The sequence below is a fragment of the Dendropsophus ebraccatus genome, chromosome 3 (genome assembly GCF_027789765.1).
Source record: "Dendropsophus ebraccatus isolate aDenEbr1 chromosome 3, aDenEbr1.pat, whole genome shotgun sequence".
Lineage (NCBI taxonomy): Eukaryota > Metazoa > Chordata > Amphibia > Anura > Hylidae > Dendropsophus > Dendropsophus ebraccatus.
Genome location: NC_091456.1, coordinates 100,012,786 through 100,035,422, shown reverse-complemented (window position 1 = coordinate 100,035,422; position 22,637 = coordinate 100,012,786). Strand labels below are relative to the sequence as shown.

General features: G+C 39.9%; 1 protein-coding gene across 1 annotated transcript in view; it reads left to right on the top strand.

Annotated features, from left to right (window-relative positions):
• The window catches only part of GNA11 (G protein subunit alpha 11), a 36,916-nt gene extending 31,653 nt beyond the window's left edge, over positions 1-5,263 (top strand). The window contains exon 7 of the mRNA XM_069962366.1: positions 383-5,263. Coding sequence (XP_069818467.1) covers positions 383-573 — 191 coding nt within the window. The 3' untranslated portion in view covers positions 574-5,263. The remainder of the gene's footprint in view (positions 1-382) is intronic.
• The last annotated feature ends 17,374 nt before the right edge of the window (positions 5,264-22,637 follow it).

The following is a 22,637-nucleotide window of genomic DNA, read 5'->3' as shown; positions in this document are numbered from 1 at the left end:
CCAACTGCCAGTACTATTCAGACAGATCATGTGACGACTGAACTGAGCATGTGCGACACAAGAAAGTGGATGCCCAGTGGGCCGTAACAAAGGGCAACAGATAATGAAATAAAACAGCACATGGGGAATTAGTGAGTCTATATATTTCAAAAATTTTAAGAAATGCTTATACCTTAGAAATGTTTCATTTTGCATAATGTCTCAGTTAAGACCTAGTTTTCTTCATGGCACCGTCCTTTTATATCTCCTTTAGCATTGCCGCACAGATAAATATCAGTTGCTGATCACCAGGGCTCTGGGCCCTGGAATCTTTAACCAATGTATGGTTGTTTTTCCTCTTTTTAACCATGTTCTTTGTGTTTTACATGCTCTTGTGTTCTAGGTCCTCAACGAGATGCAACAACTGCTCGTGAATTCATTCTGAAAATGTTTGTGGATCTGAATCCTGATAGTGATAAGATAATCTACTCACACTTCACCTGTGCCACAGACACAGAGAACATCCGCTTTGTTTTTGCTGCTGTCAAAGACACCATCCTACAGCTTAACCTGAAAGAGTACAACCTGGTGTGACCTGACACCCCCTATATAGGACGTAGTAACTCCTTACTACTACCAGATACTGACTTTTTTTGTTTCGTTTTTTTGTTTTTCCTGTAAAATTCGTGATTTTTTTTTTTTGCCAAATTAGTGAAAATGCAGCTTAATGCTGTATGTCTGCCTTTGATAGAAGTCGTAAAATTAAGTGATTTTTATTATTTTTTATATATATATATATATATATATATATATATATATATATATATATATACATATATGTATTTTAAATTGTTTCTACGGAAATATGTCTTCATCTTTTACAATAAGTGAGATGAGCAGAGGCAATGGGACAGTTCTTGTCTATATGTACTTTATTCCTGCCTTCACAGCCGCATTTCTCTTGACTCTAGGTTTATTTTTACTGGGTCATTCCTCACAGAAATTTTATGTTCTTTTAAATTGCTTTGTAACTGATAATACAAATGACAGGGCTAACATGTATTCTTTCTAGGGATAATGGAATCGGTTGTGTGTATGTGTTTGTATATTATATTCCCTTTTTCATATAATCTTCCCTTATAGTATCTGTTATTTTCCCAGTGATTGTTAATTTACTCATGCAATTTACACAGGTGTCATTGAGGACCAGAAAGCTGCTGTTTGGTGGTTAAAAAAATTGCAATTTACTCTATAGATTATAGTGTAAGCAAAGAATGGAGGAATTGCCCATAGCAATAATTTCCAATCTGTAGTCCTCATGCACATGGCCATATTATAGCTACATATAACAGTTGTAATACAGCACCTATATAAGTGTATGGTGCCCTATAGTATTACTAAGATTGCATACTGAGTATTTTCTTTTCTGTGTCGGATTCTGTTTGAATCGGGGAAACTTTTTTGTGCCATGTTACTTCAAATGGCGGATTGTATGCTTCCCTACAAGTGGTATGTCTAGAAGAAAAGGCCTCTGTAATATAGAGCCCCAAAGACTTGTGTACAGCTTATGCTGTGTGCATGAAAAGGACAATAAGAGCTGCATTGGTTGCTGTGGACAAAACTTTCACTTACCTGCACCAGTTTTTTTTCTTTTGACCTGGTGAACTCAAGTTTTACCTCAAAGCCCTGTTTTTGGAGTCCTTTTTATTACTATGATACTAGTTCACAGCACTGGTAGTTTGTACTAATTGATTGTATCATAGTTGCTTTCTTTTACGGTAGCCTTTCTCAGTTTATTAGCGTTATCTTTCTGAGAGTTGTAAAAGGCAGGCTATATCCTGTTGGGGGCTCCTGCCGGGAAATTCCTAGCACCACTGTGGATTATTGTGGTGTGTGTCTAAAATATTTACAATAATTAATATTACAATGGCACTACAAATTCTAAAGTGAAGAGGGTCCATCTTGAATCAGCATTGGCTAATGTCAGCAAATGTAATATCTACTATATCTGTTATCTAACAGCAGCATGCCTGTGGCTTCTGGATGACAAGTGTCTCACTTAGAATATGCTAATCAAAGGTGAAGCTTAAAGTTGTTTCCCACTTTATAGTAAAAGAGTTCAGTGTACAGTATTAGTGTACTCAAATCCTTTACTGACAGCTCCCTGTGTACCTCATAGAGCTAAAATCAGACTCCTTTGCTCCAGGCTGAGCTGCTGTGTTCTGTGGTGAGTCTTTCCATAAGATGGCTGACATAGAGGAGCATGTGACCATGCCCCACCCCCAGTATCCACCACTGAGCTTGTATATGCCTATCGTGGACACTGAGGGGCGCGGCATGGTTGCATGCTCCTCCATGTCGGCAATCTTATGGACAAAGTCACCACAGAGCAGGACAGGACAGCCTGTAGGAGGGGAGTCTCATTTTAGCTCTAAGGGGTACACAGGGAGCTGCTGTCAGTTAGTGCAGTAAGTACACTTACTGTATACTGAACAGTTTTACTATAAAGTGGCCAACCCCTTTAACACCAAGCATTTTGAAGCAGAAACCGGAAGGAATTTCTCCATAGGCAATATCTATTTTCTCACCATTGTCATACTTCTCCCTTCATAAACTTAAATGGGCACTGTGCTAGAGACATGAAAAAATTAGCTAGAACGAGCCAAGAGAAGCTCGTTAAGTGCGTTGTCTCCTCATTGCATGAGACAGACTTAGGGCACATTCACACGTTCTGTAAATATGGTCCATGCATGGAAAATGTGCAACGGACCAGATTCACAAACCTCCCAGCATCATGTATTATTGTGATGCTGGGAGCGCTGTAAGTGTTTAATCCTTCGCCATACTGTACTGACACAGTGTCATGGCTGTATCAACATCACGAAACGTGTGAATGCGCCCATATGTAGTAAGTCAATGGGCATATCTCCTTTAGCTAGGAAAAATATGGACAGAGAAGGGCTTGGATGAGCACTTCTTCTGGCTCATTTCTAGTGATCAGTGGGGGTGTAAGCACCCAGACTAATTAAAGATTTTTTACATGTTTCTTGGGCATCAGAATATTTTATATTATTTTAAAATAAATTACAGGTACCATTTTTACAAACTGTGATAGATACCAGTGATTTAAAGCAATCCTCTGGTTGTCCATAAAAAAAATTCCACATAAAATGTTGAATGTAAAGTTAAGTACTAGGAACCAGTTTTTTAATCTTTCTGCCCCTGGTTCCCTGTCCCGTCTTCATTTAGGTAGACTGCCGGCTTTCTAGATTGCCCTCTGCAGTGTAGTCTGATGTCCTTCCTGCTATTGGATGGACCAGTACTAAAATATTTATGGAAAAGCGAAGGGTTGTATTAAATTTTGTGTGGTGTGGACGTTGGCTGTATAGTTACTAATGCCTTTGTATTCTAGACTTATATAATGGTTATTTCCAGATTCTTTTGTATTTTTATGAAGATTTATTTTGATGTTGGGAAGAAGAATGTATAGTATTAGCAGTCCCCCTGAGTAATGCAGGGCTTTATAGCTACTACAGTTATATAGGAGATAATGTGCGCAATGCCATATAACATAAGGATATTAATTTGTCAAAGCAATCCATGACCTCTAAAAGAACAAGACCCTAGAAGTCTTTCAATACATTTATTTGCAGTAATATGTACTTTTTTTTCTTAACACTGTGTACAGATCTAGCAAAGCTGAACTAGTCATTGATGTGCGTGAAGGTAACATGCTGGGTAATGATGGTATTGGGTGAGACAAATTCAGCTCTGTTACCTCTTTGTGTATCCAGTTATAATTATTTGTATACATACCATATACACACATTCCAGACCTGCTCCTAACCAATTGCTCACTTGTTCTGTATTCTCTAAATTGCCTATTCCAGCCTGTAGGGTCTCATAGTGGCACACTGTCCTGTCCTGCCATTAAACAGAGTGCAGACCTTGCAGAGGGGCTGAACATATGTAACATGTTGTATTATATGCACTTTCTTAACAATTACAGTAACACTAAGAGGCGATGCGTGTAAAACACTTTACAATGTCAAACTGCAACACTACATTCAGTATGATAGAAATCTCCAGAAGTGTTCTCCCATTTACCTTTAATTATACCTTGTATTATGTGTAATAGCGGCCAGTGGCTAGGAGTTTTTAACATTCACAAAGACTCTATTTGCACTAAATAAAAATGGATTCTTATTGTCTGATATTTTACCATGCCAAGTGTTGAATGAGCTTAGAGGTATATGGCGTGCTGTACCACAACTGAGAACCCTGTAACTTATTTAAAGGATAAGAGTTGTTGCAAAAATGTAACTCCTTCCAGGTAGCTCTATGTAATAAGAAAGCTTGCTAGCTCCATAGTTACTACTCCTCTTTCCTTACATGGAATACAGTCCACTAATTAAAGGAATATTCCAGATAACAGAATCTTTTAAATATTGCTAAGGACACACTGAAAATAAAAATGCTTCATCTGCAATGTCTTCTGGTTCCCTTACTTGAACGCTCAGGCTGCTACATTTGAAAAGCATTTGTCTTGCACAGCTTATTACTGAGAGAGATGGGCCTCCTTGGTAGTTATCTAAGCCAGCTGGGCAAAGAAAAATCCTTCTCAAAGCCAGAGCAGCCAGAGCATTCAGTAAAGGAAGCGGAAGACCTTGCAGAGGGAGTGACGTGTGTGGGGGGGTTGTTTTTTTTTCTTTCTTTTTTTTTTTCAGGACACCCCCAACATGTTTAAAAATTCTGTTATCTGAAAAAGCTCTTCAAACTTAAAATATATGTTAGTTCTTAACCTCAATTATTGCTTTCTGCAAGGTTTTAATGTGCCTTATGAATATAATTGGAAGGAGTCTTATTTCCTAGAAGTGTCAGGCAGGCCTGTGTGGTCATATACTGTATAAGCAAGTACGGCACCACAGTATGGTAGCTTCCAATTTTTACATAGTAAGTATATTTAAATGGTACCTGTGAAGCCTTTTTTTAAAAAAAAAATATATATCCTATTTGAACTTTTAAGTATCACTCAGTATTTCAGCCATTTCCATAAAAATGCCCAATTGGATGTCATTTTGCTTTGCCAGTATTATGAAATCTTTAAATCAAAGAAAAAGAGGGAGGTCTGCTACACCTGTTCCATAGAGATGGGATCCACCCTTATCGAGTGCACTACTGTCCCGGCGCTGACGGGATAAAAATAGAAATCAAATGTATAACAGTGTAGTAGGCTCTCAAGAAGTGGGTGAAATAATACTATAGGTGTAGCTATAATGATTATATGTCAACAAAATTGAATGAAAATATTTAATGCTACAATTCATAAACGGCAATAATCTAAATGCATAGAGAAATAATTAAAAATACCATAAAAAAAAAAAAATGGATAAATACACGTATATATATATATCTGATAAAACGTTTTATCAGTGGACGTTTTATCAGATATATATATACGTGTATTTATCCATTTTTTTTTAATTTTTTTTTATGGTATTTTTAATTATTTCTCTATGCATTTAGATTATTGCCGTTTATGAATTGTAGCATTAAATATTTTCATTCAATTTTGTTGACATATAATCATTATAGCTACACCTATAGTATTATTTCACCCACTTCTTGAGAGCCTACTACACTGTTATACATTATGAAATCTTTGTTCTGCTCAACCTTCTAAATGTATTTTTTGTGCCTACTTGACATCTAAAGCAGTGTTCTCCAATCTATGGCTCGCTAGTTATTGCAGAGCTACATCTTTGGGCAGGTTGATGTGACACTCCCTTCCTGGAGCACAGCCAGGATACCGTTAGGCACTTTATAAGGCAGATTTTTAGAGTGCAGAATTTTTGACCTTAGGTGTTTTTTTGTTCTTAAAAGGTAAAAGAGGAACCACGAATGTCCTTGCCAATTTTATGCCTGTTATTTTGTTTCTTTTATTTCTTTAATATTCTTTCTTTTTATTTCAAGCCATTCCTTCTAGACAATGCATACTATTCTGTTTATGTCCAATTTAGGATGTCAATTAGGATGTGTATCTTGTGACCAATGATACATTGTGATCAGTTTTGTAATCCAGGATAAGAACAACTTAGCTGCCTCTTGCAGAAACAGCGCAGCGCAGTTCTCAGTTTGTAAATGTTATTACAACTTGAGAATAGGTGTGTGGCGCTGTTTCTGGACAAAAGCTGTGTTTTGTTTTTGTTTTTTAAATTCCTGGTTAACTCAATTCTTGCTTGATGTTATGGCTGTTAAGGGTTAGGGCCTTGGTAATATTGAAACACTAACATTGCCTCCAATTTGCTCACTATGTTCACAAGTTATGTTTTGTTTGTGTGTGTGTTTTTTTTTTAAAAATATATTTCTAGATCTTGCCTCTTGCCCATTTGCACTGTTTGGGCTTTGACATCACAATTTGTCTTATAACTTTTCTGTTTCACAGCTGTTTTATATGATGTACATTATATATAATATATGTGTTTTTTTCTTAATATGCACTTGTAATTATTGTGACATGCGAGTCCCCCTCCCTTCCACATTGCAGTTTTGTGTTGCACTGTGTAAAGAAATAATAAATACAGTACCCAGTCTTCATCCCTGTTTGTGCATGAGAGTGGTGTCTGTCATAAGAGGTACAAATGCTCAAAGGTTTTCTATTGAATGTTTTTATCATTTTCCTGGCCCTTCATTATGTAGCTACATCAGTTTCTCTAGTTCATGACTACATTCTGCCATTGCTTTTTTTTACCTTTTTACTATAAGTAAAAGTGCCAAAGTTGTGTAATCATAGGCTTTAGCACCTTAAATTTTTTAGGGGAAGGCATCTACACTGGTAATTATTTGGGTGCGCTGCTATGTTTAAGTATATTATGTAAAATGGATTCTTAACAGTTATTCAAATTAATATATATAGAGGGGTTGGCCAAAATAACTAGAAACCCTCTATTTTTACTTAAAGTGACATTGTAAACACCTTTTTGCATTATGACTTTTCTACACAGGTCTTAAAGGTCAAGTTTTCATACCTTATTTTATATCATATGTCATGGTGCTTGTTCCAGTAAAGTGATCTTTTATTATCTGTGGATTGTGCTATCTGGGCGGGGCTTCACAGGCGAAGCGCCACTTAGCCCCATCCCGAATGCACCGTTGACCCCGCCCTCGTGATGTCATCAGCACAAAGGCCCTGCCCCTCAACTTCCATTGGAACAGGCCAGCCTAAAGGTCCTGGCCCCAACCCCTCCAGGTCAGCCCATACCAATGGCAGCTGAGGGGGCGGGACCTATGCTGTAATAATGTCACGGGGCGGGGCCAACGGGTGTGTTGTGGACGGGGCTAAGTGGCGCCTGTGAAGCCTGGTCCAGATAGCACAATCTGCAATTGATAAAAGATCACTTTTTACTGTAACAAGCACTATGATGTATGATATAAAATAAGGTCTGAAAACTGCTAAATGTACCCTTTACACCTGTGTAGAGGAGTCATAATGCAAAATGCAACAGTGTCACTTTAAGTCAAGTTGAACTGTTCTTGACACCTGCACAAATGCCCCCCCCCTTTTTTTTTCAGTCACTTAGCTGCACCCACCCAGACATGCACCAACAAGCAATCCCTTAAAGAGTTCTGTCAGATTGTACGTAAAATGCCACTGTAATAAATAAACATATTTTTTTATAACAGCACAAGTATTAGTATTTATCAAAGCGATAGAAGTATAATAGATGTGTAGCTGAGGCAGGCATTACTGAGGATGGCAAGTGTCAGTAAGAGTGCAACTTGACTGAGTATAAATAAGGTTGTTCTCATTTTTTCCAAACCCCAGTATTACAAGATATGCGAGGATTAGAGGTCAATGATGACTTCTGTATGTTTTTAATCTTACATGTTATAAAAGTTTTAACTTACTTTCTTTGCTTTAGTCATGCAACTGCCTATTTAAACTTATAGTGCTTCACATTTCCCAAAAGCAAGAGATCTAATCTATATCCCCACTGAGATGTCTTAGTAAAGCTGCTATTTCTTAAATTTTTGTTTTGTTTTAAAGAGAGATGAAAATGGCTCAGAAATTTAAAGGCAATTAGTTTGTTTTAAATATCAAAACCAGTGGTTAAGGGTTGGTAGAGGCTGTGGGTAAAATAAGATTCAAATATGGATGATGTCGCTTAAGAACTAGTTTATTAAAACTATTTCATGAAAAAATTGGAATACTGTTAACTAACAGTACCCATTTCATATTTGGGTGAGATATTGGTGTTTTGTCGAGCATACATATGTGATACGGGTTACTTGTTTAAAATCTACAACAGATTTGAAGCTGCCTCCATTAAAGACTGAGAACTTTCAGCCTGAGACGAGAAAAATGAGAAAAGAGTAGACAAAGGACTCTTTTTGGCATGAACTTACACAAATTTCTTCCTTTTGAGCATAAAACAATTGCATTTTGCTGCTTGTTTAACCTAATGCATATAGATTTTATCTTTGTTAGCCAATTGATAAAGTAATTTTTTCTTTCTTAACTTGTTTTCTATTTCCTAAATGCTTTGGCTTGTGTCCGTTGTGCTCCCTTATTGCTTATATGCACACTGGAATTTGATTTTCATACTGTGCTCCTCAAAATAAATTTGTTTGAAATTGGAATACACAGTATTTGTTTTTATAGTCTTGTGTGAGATTTTCATTGTGGGTTTTGAGAAAGTGTTTAACACGGTATGGATCCCTGATGCAATGGCAGAAATTTAAATATACATTTTTGTTAAACATACTTTTAAAGAATTGTTTCCCAGTTTTTCTTTTTTTTTTTATTCAGGACATCTCAGGCAAGATGGTAGCCCCCATACCAATGTACAAACGATCAGGAAATAGATTAGGAAAAAAGAACATGCTTTAGTGCAGTGCTTCTCAAACTTTTTCTACTGGAGCCTCACCAGACTAACCAAGAGGGTGCCTGGGCCTCACGATCTGTGGTGAATGTCGATTTAAAAGCTTGAGATAATGCAAGGACTACCTTTCACCCATCTCCCAAGCTCTATATGCTAATAAAGCAAGTACTACATAAATTAACAATGTTGCTAAAATCTAGACTTTTCAAAACAGCAAAAGGACTGTGCAGATCATAGTAACTTTTGGGAAAACTGGCTCCCCAGCTGTGCCTCACTTAGGGGGCGCCTCACTGGTGAGGCCCACCTCACAGTTTGAGCAGCACTGCTTTAGTGTATGGCTCTAATCAGTAAAGACAAATCTAGGCAATACATTCTCGTCAGCAATACCCCTTCACCTCAGCAATACGTATATATGCATGTTCCTGCAGTAGGAACGTGTATATATATGTTCCTGACAGTGAGGGGCTTTAGATGTGTGCGGAGCTGCTACAGTGTGAGCGGCCTGCACACATCAGTGTGTCTGGACCAGCTGCCTGTCATTAAAGGACAACTCCCTCGGGACACCCACCAAAAAAACACACACACAGACACCATACTCACCATCCCTCTGGTGACTATCCCCACTCGATTCGCCCGCCGTCCGCCTCTCCGTCGCCGACGTCCAGCGATGTCTCTGATTTCCGGGTCCTGGGGATGGAAAAGGCTGCCAGTGCGCTTGCGCACCGGCAGCCTTTTCATTGGCTGGAGCGCATCACATGGCTTCCAGCAAGCCCAGCCAATCAGGGCTGAGCAAGCTGGAAGCAATGTGATGCGCTCCAGCCAATGAAAAGGCTGCTGGTGCGCATGTGCACCAGCAGCCTTTTCCATCCCATTCACTTTCTATGAAGACGCTGAGGAGGAAGAAGACCCGGACCGCCCCCCCCCCCCGACTCTGACGTCGTCACCAGATGCCGCCCGGGAGAAGAGGACCGTGACTACCGTAATAGGTAATGTATACATTCTTTAACTTCCGGGGGTCCGAAAGTGGGGCAAGGGGGCCAGACCGGGTATTTAACCACATTATAAAGTTATATAACTTTGTAATGTGTGTTAAATAAGCTAAAAAAAAATTCGTGGGAGTTGTCCTTTAACCCCTTAAACGTCCCCATTATTTGTACCTACAGGCCCATTTGTACATAGTCTGCTTTCAGGCAGGCTCTATGCACAGATCGCTGATAACACTGATCTGTGCTATGGCTATGCTATGCTAAACCCCCAATAAAAGTTTAAAAAACCTTCTTGCCCATTATAAAAATATGTAAAAAAACAAACGTATATATCGTAGCATGCGAAATTGTCTGATCTATATTAAAATGAAACATTGTTGCCACCAATATGATACTAATAAAAACTAGAGATCATGGTGCAAAAAAATGTCATCCCAACGGCTATGGTGGAGAGGAACATTAATTTGACCCGGACAACCGGGCAGCAATGACCTCGGTGTTAAAGACCAGAACTTATTTTTGAAATCTGACTTGTCTTGCATTAGGTGGTTATAGATCAGTGATGCTATAACTTATCCATGTGGTTAGGAGATTTGTTTTCTCATGACATATTGCATCTTTCTAACTGATGATATATGATAATTTTATTGTTGGCGTCATTACACATGTAGCAATACTTAATGTGTGCTTTTTTTTTTTTTCTCCCAACATTTATTATTAGCATTGGGGGCTATGGTTATGTGTTTGTTACACTTTATTTATATTTTTATTTGTGTGTGTTTTTACTTTTATAGTCACCATGGGGACTTCAATATCTGATTGCCTGATGACAGGCACATTACATTGCAATTCTCCTCTATAGGTGCTGTGATTGCGCTGACAGCTGGGACCCACCTCGGATGGCACATGTTTCATCCCAGGACGTAACTGTTTGTCCCTGAGCGTGAACACACCGCAAAAAGGGACGTACAGTTACGTCCATGGTCGGGAACATTTTGGAAAAAAGAGCTCTAATAATACTTACCTAGCCCTCATTACTCTGCACTATTTTCTCGCCTCATTGTTTCGTCTTGAAAAATACCATTTTACAGCACATAAGCTTTTTAACCCCGTAAAATCTGCTTAGAAATTGGGTCTTAAATAGGACGGGTATGGTCGCCGCATATGCTGAGGGAGATCAAAAATGTCCCCATCCCCACCGTATAAAAAAACAAAAACACAATTCAAATCACCTGAGACCCATTCCTGGCAGCCGCGTGTCTCCCGTCATTTTTCCGGCATAGGCAGTGTGATGCAAACACGCTGCCTGTGCCAGAGGTCCCCAAAGCTTTCCCAGCAGCTGAACTGCCTGCCTGACCACAGCAGATCTCCAGCTAGTAAACCCTGCTGTGCTCAGGCAGGGGTTAACATTTTCCTGCGTAAAACCCCTGAAAATAATCTTAAGTCAGGGGTCGTCTTATACGCCGGAAAATACGGTAGCTTTCCTTCAAAAAGGATAAAATTCCCTCCCTTCCATACGCAGATTATCACCCAAATGTGAGACATTTTAGACAACACTGCTCTTGAGTTTGTGCTTTAACCCCTTAGGCTAGGTTCACACTGCGTTTTTGCAATCCGTTTTTTGCAAAAAACATAAAAAAAAAAAAAAAGATGCATTTGTGTGCATCCATTTTGATTTTAACATTGACTTCCATTGTAAAAAGAAAACGGATCCGTCTTTTTTAACGGACACAAAAGTAGTGTCAGCTATGTTTGTGTCCGTCAAAAAAAACTGATCCGTTTTGAGCCGTTTTTTTTACAATGGGAGTCAATGGAAAAACGGATGCACACAAATGCAACTGTTTTTTTTTCATCCGTTTTTTGCAAAAAACAGCAGAAAACAGGATGCAAAAACGCAGTGTGAACCCAGCCTTAAAGAGATATTCCCATCTCAATTTGCTAAATGCATGTATTCTTGCAAACTTGATAAACCTACTTTTTCCCTAGAGTCATGTCAATTCTTTGAATGGAAAGCGAATCGGGGTGGAACGTTTTGCTAGAAAATTCTGCCATGAACACAATGGGACATTGCTCTGTTCATATTTTACATGCAGAATTTTAAGTGGAATCCACTTCAAATTCCTCGCTGATTCCTCAGTGTGCACATACCCTAATAAAGACTGCTTTATGTGATAATGCACAGATAAGTAGGGGAGGCTGAAAAACAGCTTTTTCAGTACAGAAAGACCTATTACAGAGTTTCTTAAAATCACTTTTGATTTCTGACAAAATATTTACATGACAGTTACACTTTAGGGCAGTGTGAAGCCAGCCTAACCAGAGGCATACCACCATGGCAACAGAGGGGAGGTGGCTCGGCTAGCCAGTCTGAACTCTGCCAAACAAATCCATCCATCCAGTCACAATCTGCAGATAAGAATCGGTGAAAGCCCAAATATATAGGTATACTTTTTATACAGAAAGATAAAGTAAAAGATAAGGACAGTTCTGTCACCACTAGATTAAAATGTAAGCCAGCTGAAAAAGTCTATTGTCCTTATTAACAGAAACAATAGCACTCTTGCAGATAAATCTTTTATGTCAGACAAAAGTATACAAACGTTAAAGAGCAAGCTTTCAAAATAACTCGTCTCTTCATCAGACATGACATTTGTTTTATTTTTGCTATTCATAAGAGTCATTGTTGCAAAACAACAGCCGTTATTACTGATCATGATACAGCCGTTATTTGCCCTTATTTTTTACGTTTTGGGAACATAGCCCATAAATGCAGACTTGCTATTTTATCTGTTCCTGAGAACAGTAAACTCAATTCACCACTAGATGTCTCAATTGTAATGTTTATTCCTCACCCAGCCATTTCATAGATTTGTCATTATACATTATACAATATACATCTTCAAGGGTTTTTTTGTTGAATGAGAATGGTATTAAAAAAAATATATATATATATTGATGTCCTAGAGACATATCAAAAGTTTTAAGTGGTTAAGGTCCGGGTGTTCACAATCCAACTGATCATTATTTAGGGCGCGTGTGATAAGGCCAGGTATTGGGATTTTACCTACTTGCACTGTACCTATATGACTACACCTATATACTGCCCTCTGAAGAGACTGGAGATGATTAGAGCGTGATCAGAGGGTGACAGAGAGATGTTTTGGATGAAGAAGAGGAATGCTGGAAGCACGTCAATGAGAACAGCTCCTGAAAAGTTATCATTTATAGTCACAATACCCAAGGAGAAGAGAGCCAGTAATCTATAAACTATTTTTGAATAATAAAACATTATGTTATCCTGACTGCGCAGTACAGGATGCTACTGACCATTTATGGACTGGCCTACCAGAGTGTGACATGTATGTGTCTTGTGACTTGGAACCCTGCCTGTATTGGATGTTACATATTTCATATGAATGAGTAGTACCGCCCCATATTCTGTCTATAAAATGTGATTACCATAATAAAATTTGGGCCATTATCCAGGCTTATAATCATGATACATTGTCTTATCTGTGTCCGTGATTTATAAGTGACGAGTTGGTAATACTGCAGGTTACAGCTCTAGCTATCAATTAAAAACCATCCTGTACCTGGGTTTTTGACTTTTCTCCATACATCTAAATTTAGACTTATCCATATCCACAAATGGTCAGTAGCATCCTGTACTGCGCAGTGAAGGTAACACAATGTTTTATTATTCAAAAATTGTTTATAGATTACTGGCTCTCTTCTCCTTGGGTATTGTGACTATAAATGATAACTTTCCAGGAGCTGTTCTCATTGACGTGCTTCCAGCATTCCTCTTCTTCATCCAGAACATCTCTCTGATCACGCTCTGATCATCTCCAGTCTCTTCAGAGGGCAGTATATATAGGTGTAGTCATATAGGTACAGTGCAATTAGGTAAAATCCCAATACCTGGCCTTATCAGTCCCCCATTTGACATCCGTGAAGCCTTGGACTGGAATCACTGTGGTTGGTACATAGCCAGAGGTTCCAAAGATACTGTCTGAGCCGCGGGTTGCTCAGGGGTCACATCTTCTCCAGGGGTGGACCCATCCTCCAAGTACTTGTCCAGCATCCAACCTTAGTTACCTATATGATGGTAGACCTTCTTTTTGTTCGTCGAGGTTTTATATGAGAGGGAATACACATAAACAGTTTTTACTGGCAAACAGACCAGTATTATGCATAAGACCACTTGGAAGAGACCCTGAAGGACTCCCATTAGTTTATGGGCATCACTATAGGAGAGACAAAAATAGTACTAAATGTTTTATTGAAAGTTATAGATGGCGGAACAAACTTTCTGCAGATGTGATAGGTAGATCTACAATAACTGAAAGAAAATACTAAACAATTGGTGAGTCTGTACAGTATACATCAATCATAGCTTAGTTAAAACAAAACAAATGAAAGCTTATTATCAATACCCAAACCAACATATATATACGACAAATACCTCTCTGGATTTTATCAAAATAACCAAACCTTATTGTCTTATCACTGCATATAACCGACCTGACTCTATCACAAGGACTTTACCACTTCGGCATCATGTAGGGATTGGAAAGTCACAACAACTAACTTTAGGGTACAAACCCACTTGCCGGATCTGCAGCGAGTCTCTTGCAGCGAGACTGCAGATCCCAGCCCTATACTTTCATTAGCAGAGAAACTCGCAGCAGGGATGTACATCCCTGCTGCGATTTTGTCTGCAGCTCTCCCCATTAACCCCCTAGCCGCCGGACATTATACATTACCGGGTCCCCGTTCCTGCTTGCTTCAGGGCTCCCGGTGTCTTCACGGCCCGCCCGGCCAATCAGTGCCCTGCGGCAGGGCAGCGCACTGATTGGCCGGGCAGAACGTGCCGGGAGCCGCCGAAGCAAGCAGGAGCGGGGACCTGGTAATGTATACTGTATCCTGCCGGCCCCCCCTGCAGCCCCGACCGCCCCCGGCCGCATGATCGCCCGGCCGCATGATCGCCCCCCGCACCCCCCGGCTGTACGATCGCCCCCGGCAGCCCCCTGCAGCCCCGATTGCCCCCTGCAGCCCCGATCGCCCCCCGATCGGGGCTGCAGGGGGGGCAGGCAGGATATACATTACCAGGTCCCCGCTCCTGCTTGCTTCGGCGGCTCCCGGCATGTTCTGCCCGGCCAATCAGTGTGCTGCCCCGGGCCGTGAAGACACCGGGAGCCCCCAAGCAAGCAGGAACGGGGACCCGGTAATGTATAATGTCCGGCGGCTAGGGGGTTAATAGGGCGGGCTGCAGACAAAATCGCAGCAGGGATGTACATCCCTGCTTCGAGTTTCTCTGCTAATGAAAGTATAGGGCTGGGATCTGCAGCGAGTCTCGCTGCAAAAATGCAGCAAGGAGACTCGCTGCAGACCCGGCAAGTGGGTTTGTACCCTTAAAAAGTTTCTGAAAAGGAAAAGTTTAGATGTGAGCAAATCTTATCTAATGGCAAAAGTAAAATAATAAGTTGATTGATACATAAACCAAAAACAGCATAACAGATAAATTTAATAAAATCTCTACAACGTGACCTACTATGTAACCACTAGATTCACTTACAATAACCAATTAGTGAATTCACAATCTTCAATAAGGGATTCTCAGAATTTCCACTTCTTTTTAGTCTTTTACTTCATTTTGTACCTAGAAAAGATCTCTATGATTAGGAAAAAGTAGTAGGCTCTCTAGAAGAGGGTGAAATGATATATAAAATATATGCTTAAATAGATCTAAATTGTGATGATATAGACCATGTATATATTAAAATAGATCTGCATTGTAATTAAACATTTATTACAACACTTGAAAATATATAAGATGATTAATCAGTGTCCGAATGACCAAACCCAACTATAGATGTACTTCAATATCAGACTTGGTCAATGCACATGGGTTCATAAAAATCTAATTGAGATTGGTCAGCACCACAATGACCAAATGCAACCAAAAATATACTTAATATATTAAAATCTTACAACATATACTGAAAGATATAAAAAATGTTAAATATAAATGCAAAAGTAAAAAGTGATTAAAAAGTAGAAAATATGAGAGCCCAGTGGTGTTTGGCTGCGCCGGGCCCAGCGCAGTCAATCCACACAATCGTATAGACAAGTGATCCCGAATCGCCGTACCAAATATTAGTTCATATCGGCAGTATGTAGTTATCGTAATCTCAGCTGTGGAGTGATCGATATAGTCTAGCTTGCAAGTCCCATGTGTTTTATAGGCTATTGCAATACAAATATCTCATAGGCTCCGTAGTGATCCTCACAGTCCAGTAATGTCTTTAGATATACGTAACTGTAATTGTAAACATATACCACAAATTGAGACAGTGGCGGTGGAGTGAACTACCCCTCACCCTTTTGAAGACGGCTCTCACGGACCGATGTGGTGATGTCGTAGTGACCCGACCATAGATGGATTTGGTCTTCCTGGGGTCTGTGTAGACGTGCTTTGGGTTGGCACAGTGTCCTGTCTTGTACGGGTCTTTGTACGGCTCAGAGAATACTCCATACAAGACAGGACACTGTGCCAACCCAAAGCACGTCTACACAGACCCCAGGAAGACCAAATCCATCTATGGTCGGGTCACTACGACATCACCACATCGGTCCGTGAGAGCCGTCTTCAAAAGGGTGAGGGGTGGTTCACTCCATCGCCATTGTCTCAATTTGTGGTATATGTTTACAATTACAGTTACGTATATCTAAAGACATTACTGGACTGTGAGGATCACTACGGAGCCTATGAGATATTTGTATTGCAATAGCCTATAAAACACATGGGACTTGCAAGATAGACTATATCGATCACTCCACAGCTGAGATTACGATAACTACATACTGCCGATACGAACTAATATTTGGTACGGCGATTCTGGATCACTTGTCTATACGATTGTGTGGATTGACTGCGCTGGGCCCGGCGCAGCCAAACACCACTGGGCTCTCATATTTTCTACTTTTTAATCATTTTTTACTTTTGCATTTATATTTAACATTTTTTATATCTTTCAGTATATGTTATAAGATTTTAATATATTAAGTATATTTTTGGTTGCATTTGGTCATTGTGGTGCTGACCAATCTCAATTAGATTTTTATGAACCCATGTGCATTGACCATAAGTCTGATATTGAAGTACATCTATAGTTGGGTTTGGTCATTCGGACACTGAATAATCATCTTATATATTTTCAAGTGTTGTAATAAATGTTTAATTACAATCCAGATCTATTTTAATATATACATGGTCTATATCATCACAATTTAGATCTATTTAAGCATATATTTTATATATCATTTCACCCTCTTCTAGAGAGCCTACTACTTTTTCCTATTCATTATTACTCTCTTAGCGCTGAGACAGTAGTGCACTCGAAGTAGGTGGCTTTCTATACACATCAGTAAGGTGCAGCGAATCTCTATCACCATATCTCTATGATTAGATCACACAGGTCTGAAGAGTGGTCACATGGTCACATCTCTTCCTGTATATAATCTTATACTATAATACATATACCAATAATATGAAGTAACTGGGCGCTTATTACCGATATAATATTTGGATCCTACTGAATTGTCTCTTGTTTCGCTGAGATCATCACATATTATACATTAAATAACCACCATAGAAATAAAAGCAAAGTATATACTATACATCATCTAAGGTGTCAAACTTTTTTTTTTTTTTTCACTTTTGTAATCTATGATTTTACTGCTCACTGCTCAAGGTTAGAAGTGAGGCACAGAGCGTTCTGCTTACTGGAAAAATGGATTAATTTCAGCTAATAATAGTACAAATTAAGCTGAAGGTTCTGACAAAAAGAATTCTGATAAAAAGAATTATTCTATATACTGTATGTTTTATATTTCATCTTTAAGGTGTGTTTGATTTATAGCAAAAGAAGGTTATATGGGACTAGCCGATTGTAACATGTTTATTATTATTATTATTATTTTATTTATTTATTTTTATTTTTAGGGTTAACAGTTTTGTGATGATTATAGCAAACTAGTTCATGACTATGTATATTGTCTTATCCCTAGTAAAGCCAAACACATATCCATGGCTCCAGTCTGCACGCCTTATTCCCCCCAATATATATATATATATATATATATATATATATACACATATATATACATTTTTTTTGCTAGGTGCATTGAATCCAGCATCTCTGTTGCCTCTTGATGTAGATTCAAATGGGGAAGGGGGACAGAGGTAAATGGGAGTAGCCCATTTAGATTTTTCTTTTTAATGTTTAAACTCCGTACAAACTTTTTATTTTTGAATAAAGATGTTTTTTGTTACTTGTGTTTGATATTTTAAATTGTGAAAGATGAAAATGTAATTGAAAGCCCAAATATTAATGAAAGTTTAAAAGTTTTCATTGTAGGTTATCCCAGTCTTTTCAAAGATGGATGACACAAGACGCAAGGATATATGGTGACCCCCATGCAGTGTGACGTTCCACTGCAGAAACTGCTCCTGCCATAAGCTGGAGGTGAGGACAATCACTGAGACATGTAAGATGGTTGGAGGTAACTGTGCAGAGGTCTATATGAAGCCCACTATTATGGGGTAATTGGCAAGTGAGAGATTTGTTTGGTCCCTGGGCTTACTAACACTTGTAGAAAAAAAACTGTACAAAGAAGAAGAAAAGCTGCCATAGAGCGGCTGACGCAACGTTCACGCAGACAAACCCTGATGCCTAAAGGGTGATGGATGATGGATGAAGCTGGTGATGCGGTGGTTTCTGTGCTCTTCCCAAGGTAACTGTACAAAGCGTACAAGGGAATGGGGAGATGTTTCCAGTCTCTTCCTGAGGTAACCGTACATAGTGTACAGGTGGAGGGGGAGATGTTTCCAGTCTCTTCCTGAGGTAACCGTACATAGTGTACAGGTGGAGGGGGAGATGTGGATCTGTTTGTTTTTAAGTCTTTTCCAGAGACGATCAGCGAGAAGCTGTGAGACCAGCGGATGGAGAGAAGGTACAGGGTGAAGATGGCATCCAATAACTATTTGCTGGCAGCCTTGTATCTTACTGTAAGTTATCTGAAAACTAGCAGAAGGAAGCCATGTGTAATGTGGTGTAGTATCCTCACATTGGGCGGCCCAGGGGATAACAAATATAGCAGAGAGGGTTGTGTACGGCTGTATTATCTACACCTGTCATAACCTACTGTAAGTAACACCGTAAAGTGCCTGTCTGCATAGTCTGTCATCTTCCTGCCTGTTTCAGGGAATGTAAGTGGACGTCATCCACCTGCCACAGGTGGTCCATATAGGTATGTCCTTGTCTGTACTGATGTCTTCTTTACAGGTCAAGCCAAAACTATGGGAGACAACAAAGCCAATGTCTGAGGTGATACTAGTGGCTATAAAAGAAGCTATATAACTGATACCAAGAGTCCAAGTGTCTGTAAAGAGGCCTGTCAGTCAAAAGATAGGTTTAAGGATAAAGGATCCAGACCAATGCTATTATTACAAAAAGGATCATATGGTATATTTAAAAAAAAAAAAAAAACGTGAGACATATCAAAAGTTTTAAGTGGTTAAGGTCTGGGTGTTCACAATCCAACTGATCATTATATAGGGCGCGTGCGCCTCCGCCTGCTCCCCTCTCCGCTCAAAGAGTTGACATGATCATTACATAGGGCTAAGCCACGAACGTCTCTCCCTGATTCACTGCCTTTTCTATCTTGCTGCTTGCTTCTATCTATGAAGCGTTCAACCAGGTGTCTCACACTGTGATAAAACGATCAGTATGTGTCTAAACACTCACACCTTGACCGATCCAAATTTTTGAGGTTTCTCTAGGACAGGGGCACTTTAAAATGCAGCTTTTTCCAAACCATTTTTGCCCACTATTGACTTCAGCGGGAAAAAACTCATACTGGAATTAAAACATGCATGTAAAAGACACACATTTTCTAAATCCACCTAACAACATTTTTTTTTGTTTTGTTTATGGTTTGTTAAGCTGCTACAAGTAAATGGTACTAAACAGGGATGCACAGCCCAAGAATACCTAAATAGTCAATGTAACACAGAAACAGAACAACAACAATTAAAATTTAAAGCCATAACTTCAAGAGATTGTATGGTATAACAAATACCCGGATGACAGCCATGTATTGGTATAGCCACTTTTCCTGATGAAATAAAAAAAAATTATATGACCCTTACCCCAAATGTGTAAACAGGATAGAAATAAAGTGCTGTAGTGTGCAAATAGTTGCTAAGCTGAGCTACCAACAAATGGATGAAACAGTTAAACACTATAAAAAAAACACATAGCAGCAATTGCTTTTTAGAGTATGATTTATAAAAAAAATAAATCTGATAACTGAACTTAGCAACTTCTTGCACATTACAGTATTTGCACTTTATTTCTATCCTGTTTACACATTTGTGGCCAGTTCACATTGATGGCAGAAAATGACAGAATTCCACGGTGAAAAATCCCGCCGTGCTCCATGTACTGCAGTGTCTGAATGGGAGGACGCACGCACCTCCGCTTCCTCCCCTCTCCACTCAAAGATTGAGGGGCTATATTGATACAGGGCTGTCATCTGGGGATTTGTTATACCATACATTCCCTCGGAGCTATGGTTTTAAATGTTGTAGAGTGGGATTTTTTTCTGTGTGTTTGTCTTTCTATATAAATTTCAATAAATGCGTACCGTATTTTCTTATGCGCCAGGTATGGTCGCCACGATTGGGGAGCTAAAAAATGGCCGCATCCCCACGGTATGCAGCGACCACTATAAAAAGAAACAAACAGTCAACTTACCTGTGACCCGTTCCTGGCAGCTGCGCGTCTCCCGTCCTGCCGGAGGTCCCCAAAGCTCTCCCGGGCAGCTGAACGTCTCCGAGCTTCTCCGATGAGATGCTCGTCTGCCTGGGAGAGCTTAGGGGTCCTCCAGCACAGGCAGTGTCACACTGTGCCAGAAACAGGACAGGAGACGCGAGGAAGTCCCTGAAGCCTCTGTCATTCTCCCGAAGCTCTAATGGCAGCCGAGCCTCTCCGAGAAGACAGTGTACGTCACACTGCGCCGGGAACAGTAGACCTGGGAATTGTACGGGCCACGAGCCACATCCGGCCTGCTAACTAGCTTTGACTGGCCCACATTAGATTGATAACACTGATACAGGATTAATTTTGGCCCAAAATGTAATATTCAGAGTGCTGCTGATACAGTGTACTCCTGTGTGTAGGAGACTGTGGAATCCTGTGTGTCCTGCCTTAGTGTGTCAATGCAATGCCTTGTGCGTCTGCTATTCGCCACTCTCTGGTCAAAGAATTGACATCTCAATTCTTTGAGCAGAGAGTAGATGCACGCACGAGGCATTGCATTGGCACACCGAGGCAGGCAGAATTCCACGCGCGGATGGGTGTGTGTGGGGGGGATTCTGCCTCTTTTACTCAGTGTGAACAGATCCTTACTATTCCTTAGTACAGGAAATGTTAAACAGCACACCTTCTCTCTTTGGCTCCTGACTAGGGATGGTCCGAACAGAGTTCGGTTCGGGTTTGTACAAACTCAAACTCTTGGGAGTGATTCCCGCTGTCTGCCCGCTCCGTGGAGAGGGTGGATACAACGGGAGGACCGCCTGGAAAACTGTGATACAGCCATAGCCTTAGGCTGTATCCCAGTTTTCCAGGCGGTCCTCCCGCTGTATCCACCCACTGCATGGAGCGGGCATACAGCGGGAATCTGATGCCGAGCGTTCGGGTTCATACAAACCCGAACCTCTGCAGTTTCGGACTATCCCTACTCCTGACTTCCACATTGGTCCCGTCCAGTACCACACATTTTCCTACTTGGCAGCTGTGAGAACGTAGGTCATGCATAGGTTGGGTGTGGCCCTGTCTCCTGTACACTATATGCACAGCTAAAGGAGCTATATGTTGAAAAGGTTTAAGGAGAAGTACACGAAAATTTTTATTAAAGTTTTATATTGCCCCTTAAAAGTTATACAAATCACCTAATATAGACTTATTACCGGAAATGCACATAAAGTGCTTTTTTTCCCCAGCACTTACTACTGCATCAAGGCTTCACTTCCTGGATAAAATGGTGATGTCACGACCCGACTCCCAGAGCTGTGCGGGTTGTGGCTGCTGGAGAGGATGATGGCAGAGGGATGCTCAGTGTCCCTCCAGTGCCCTGTGTCCCTCAGTGTGCCTCTGCTATCATCCTCTCCCGCAGCCACAGCCAGCACAGCTCTGGGAGTTGGGTCGTGACATCACCATTTTATCCAGAAAGTGAAGCCTTGATGCAGTAGTAAGTGCAGGGAAAAAAGCACTGTGCATTTCCCGTAATAAGTGTATATTGGTAATTTTATAGATATGTTGTTTATAATATAAAAACAATCATACTGTATACACAGCGCTGTACTTAGAAATAAGCCAACTGATATGCTGCTGAAGTGTAGCAAGGGATTCTGTGATCCCTCCTAATAATTAAAATATGCCAAAAATATGTGTATACACTTATAGAGCTACAGTGTATGCTTAAATGATAGAAAAAAAATGTATGGTATGGTTCTGTGTTAGCCAGAAAAATCCATATCGTGTTAAATACTTGTAATCAAAGTATTTTAGGAGTGATACCTTTATTGGCCAACAAAAAATTGTTAGAGCTGTGAGCTTTCGGGATTCACAAGATCTCTTCACCAGACAAGTTCATACTTGATGAAGGGATCTTGTGAATCCCGAAAGCTCACAGCTCTAACAATTTTTTGTTGGCCAATAAA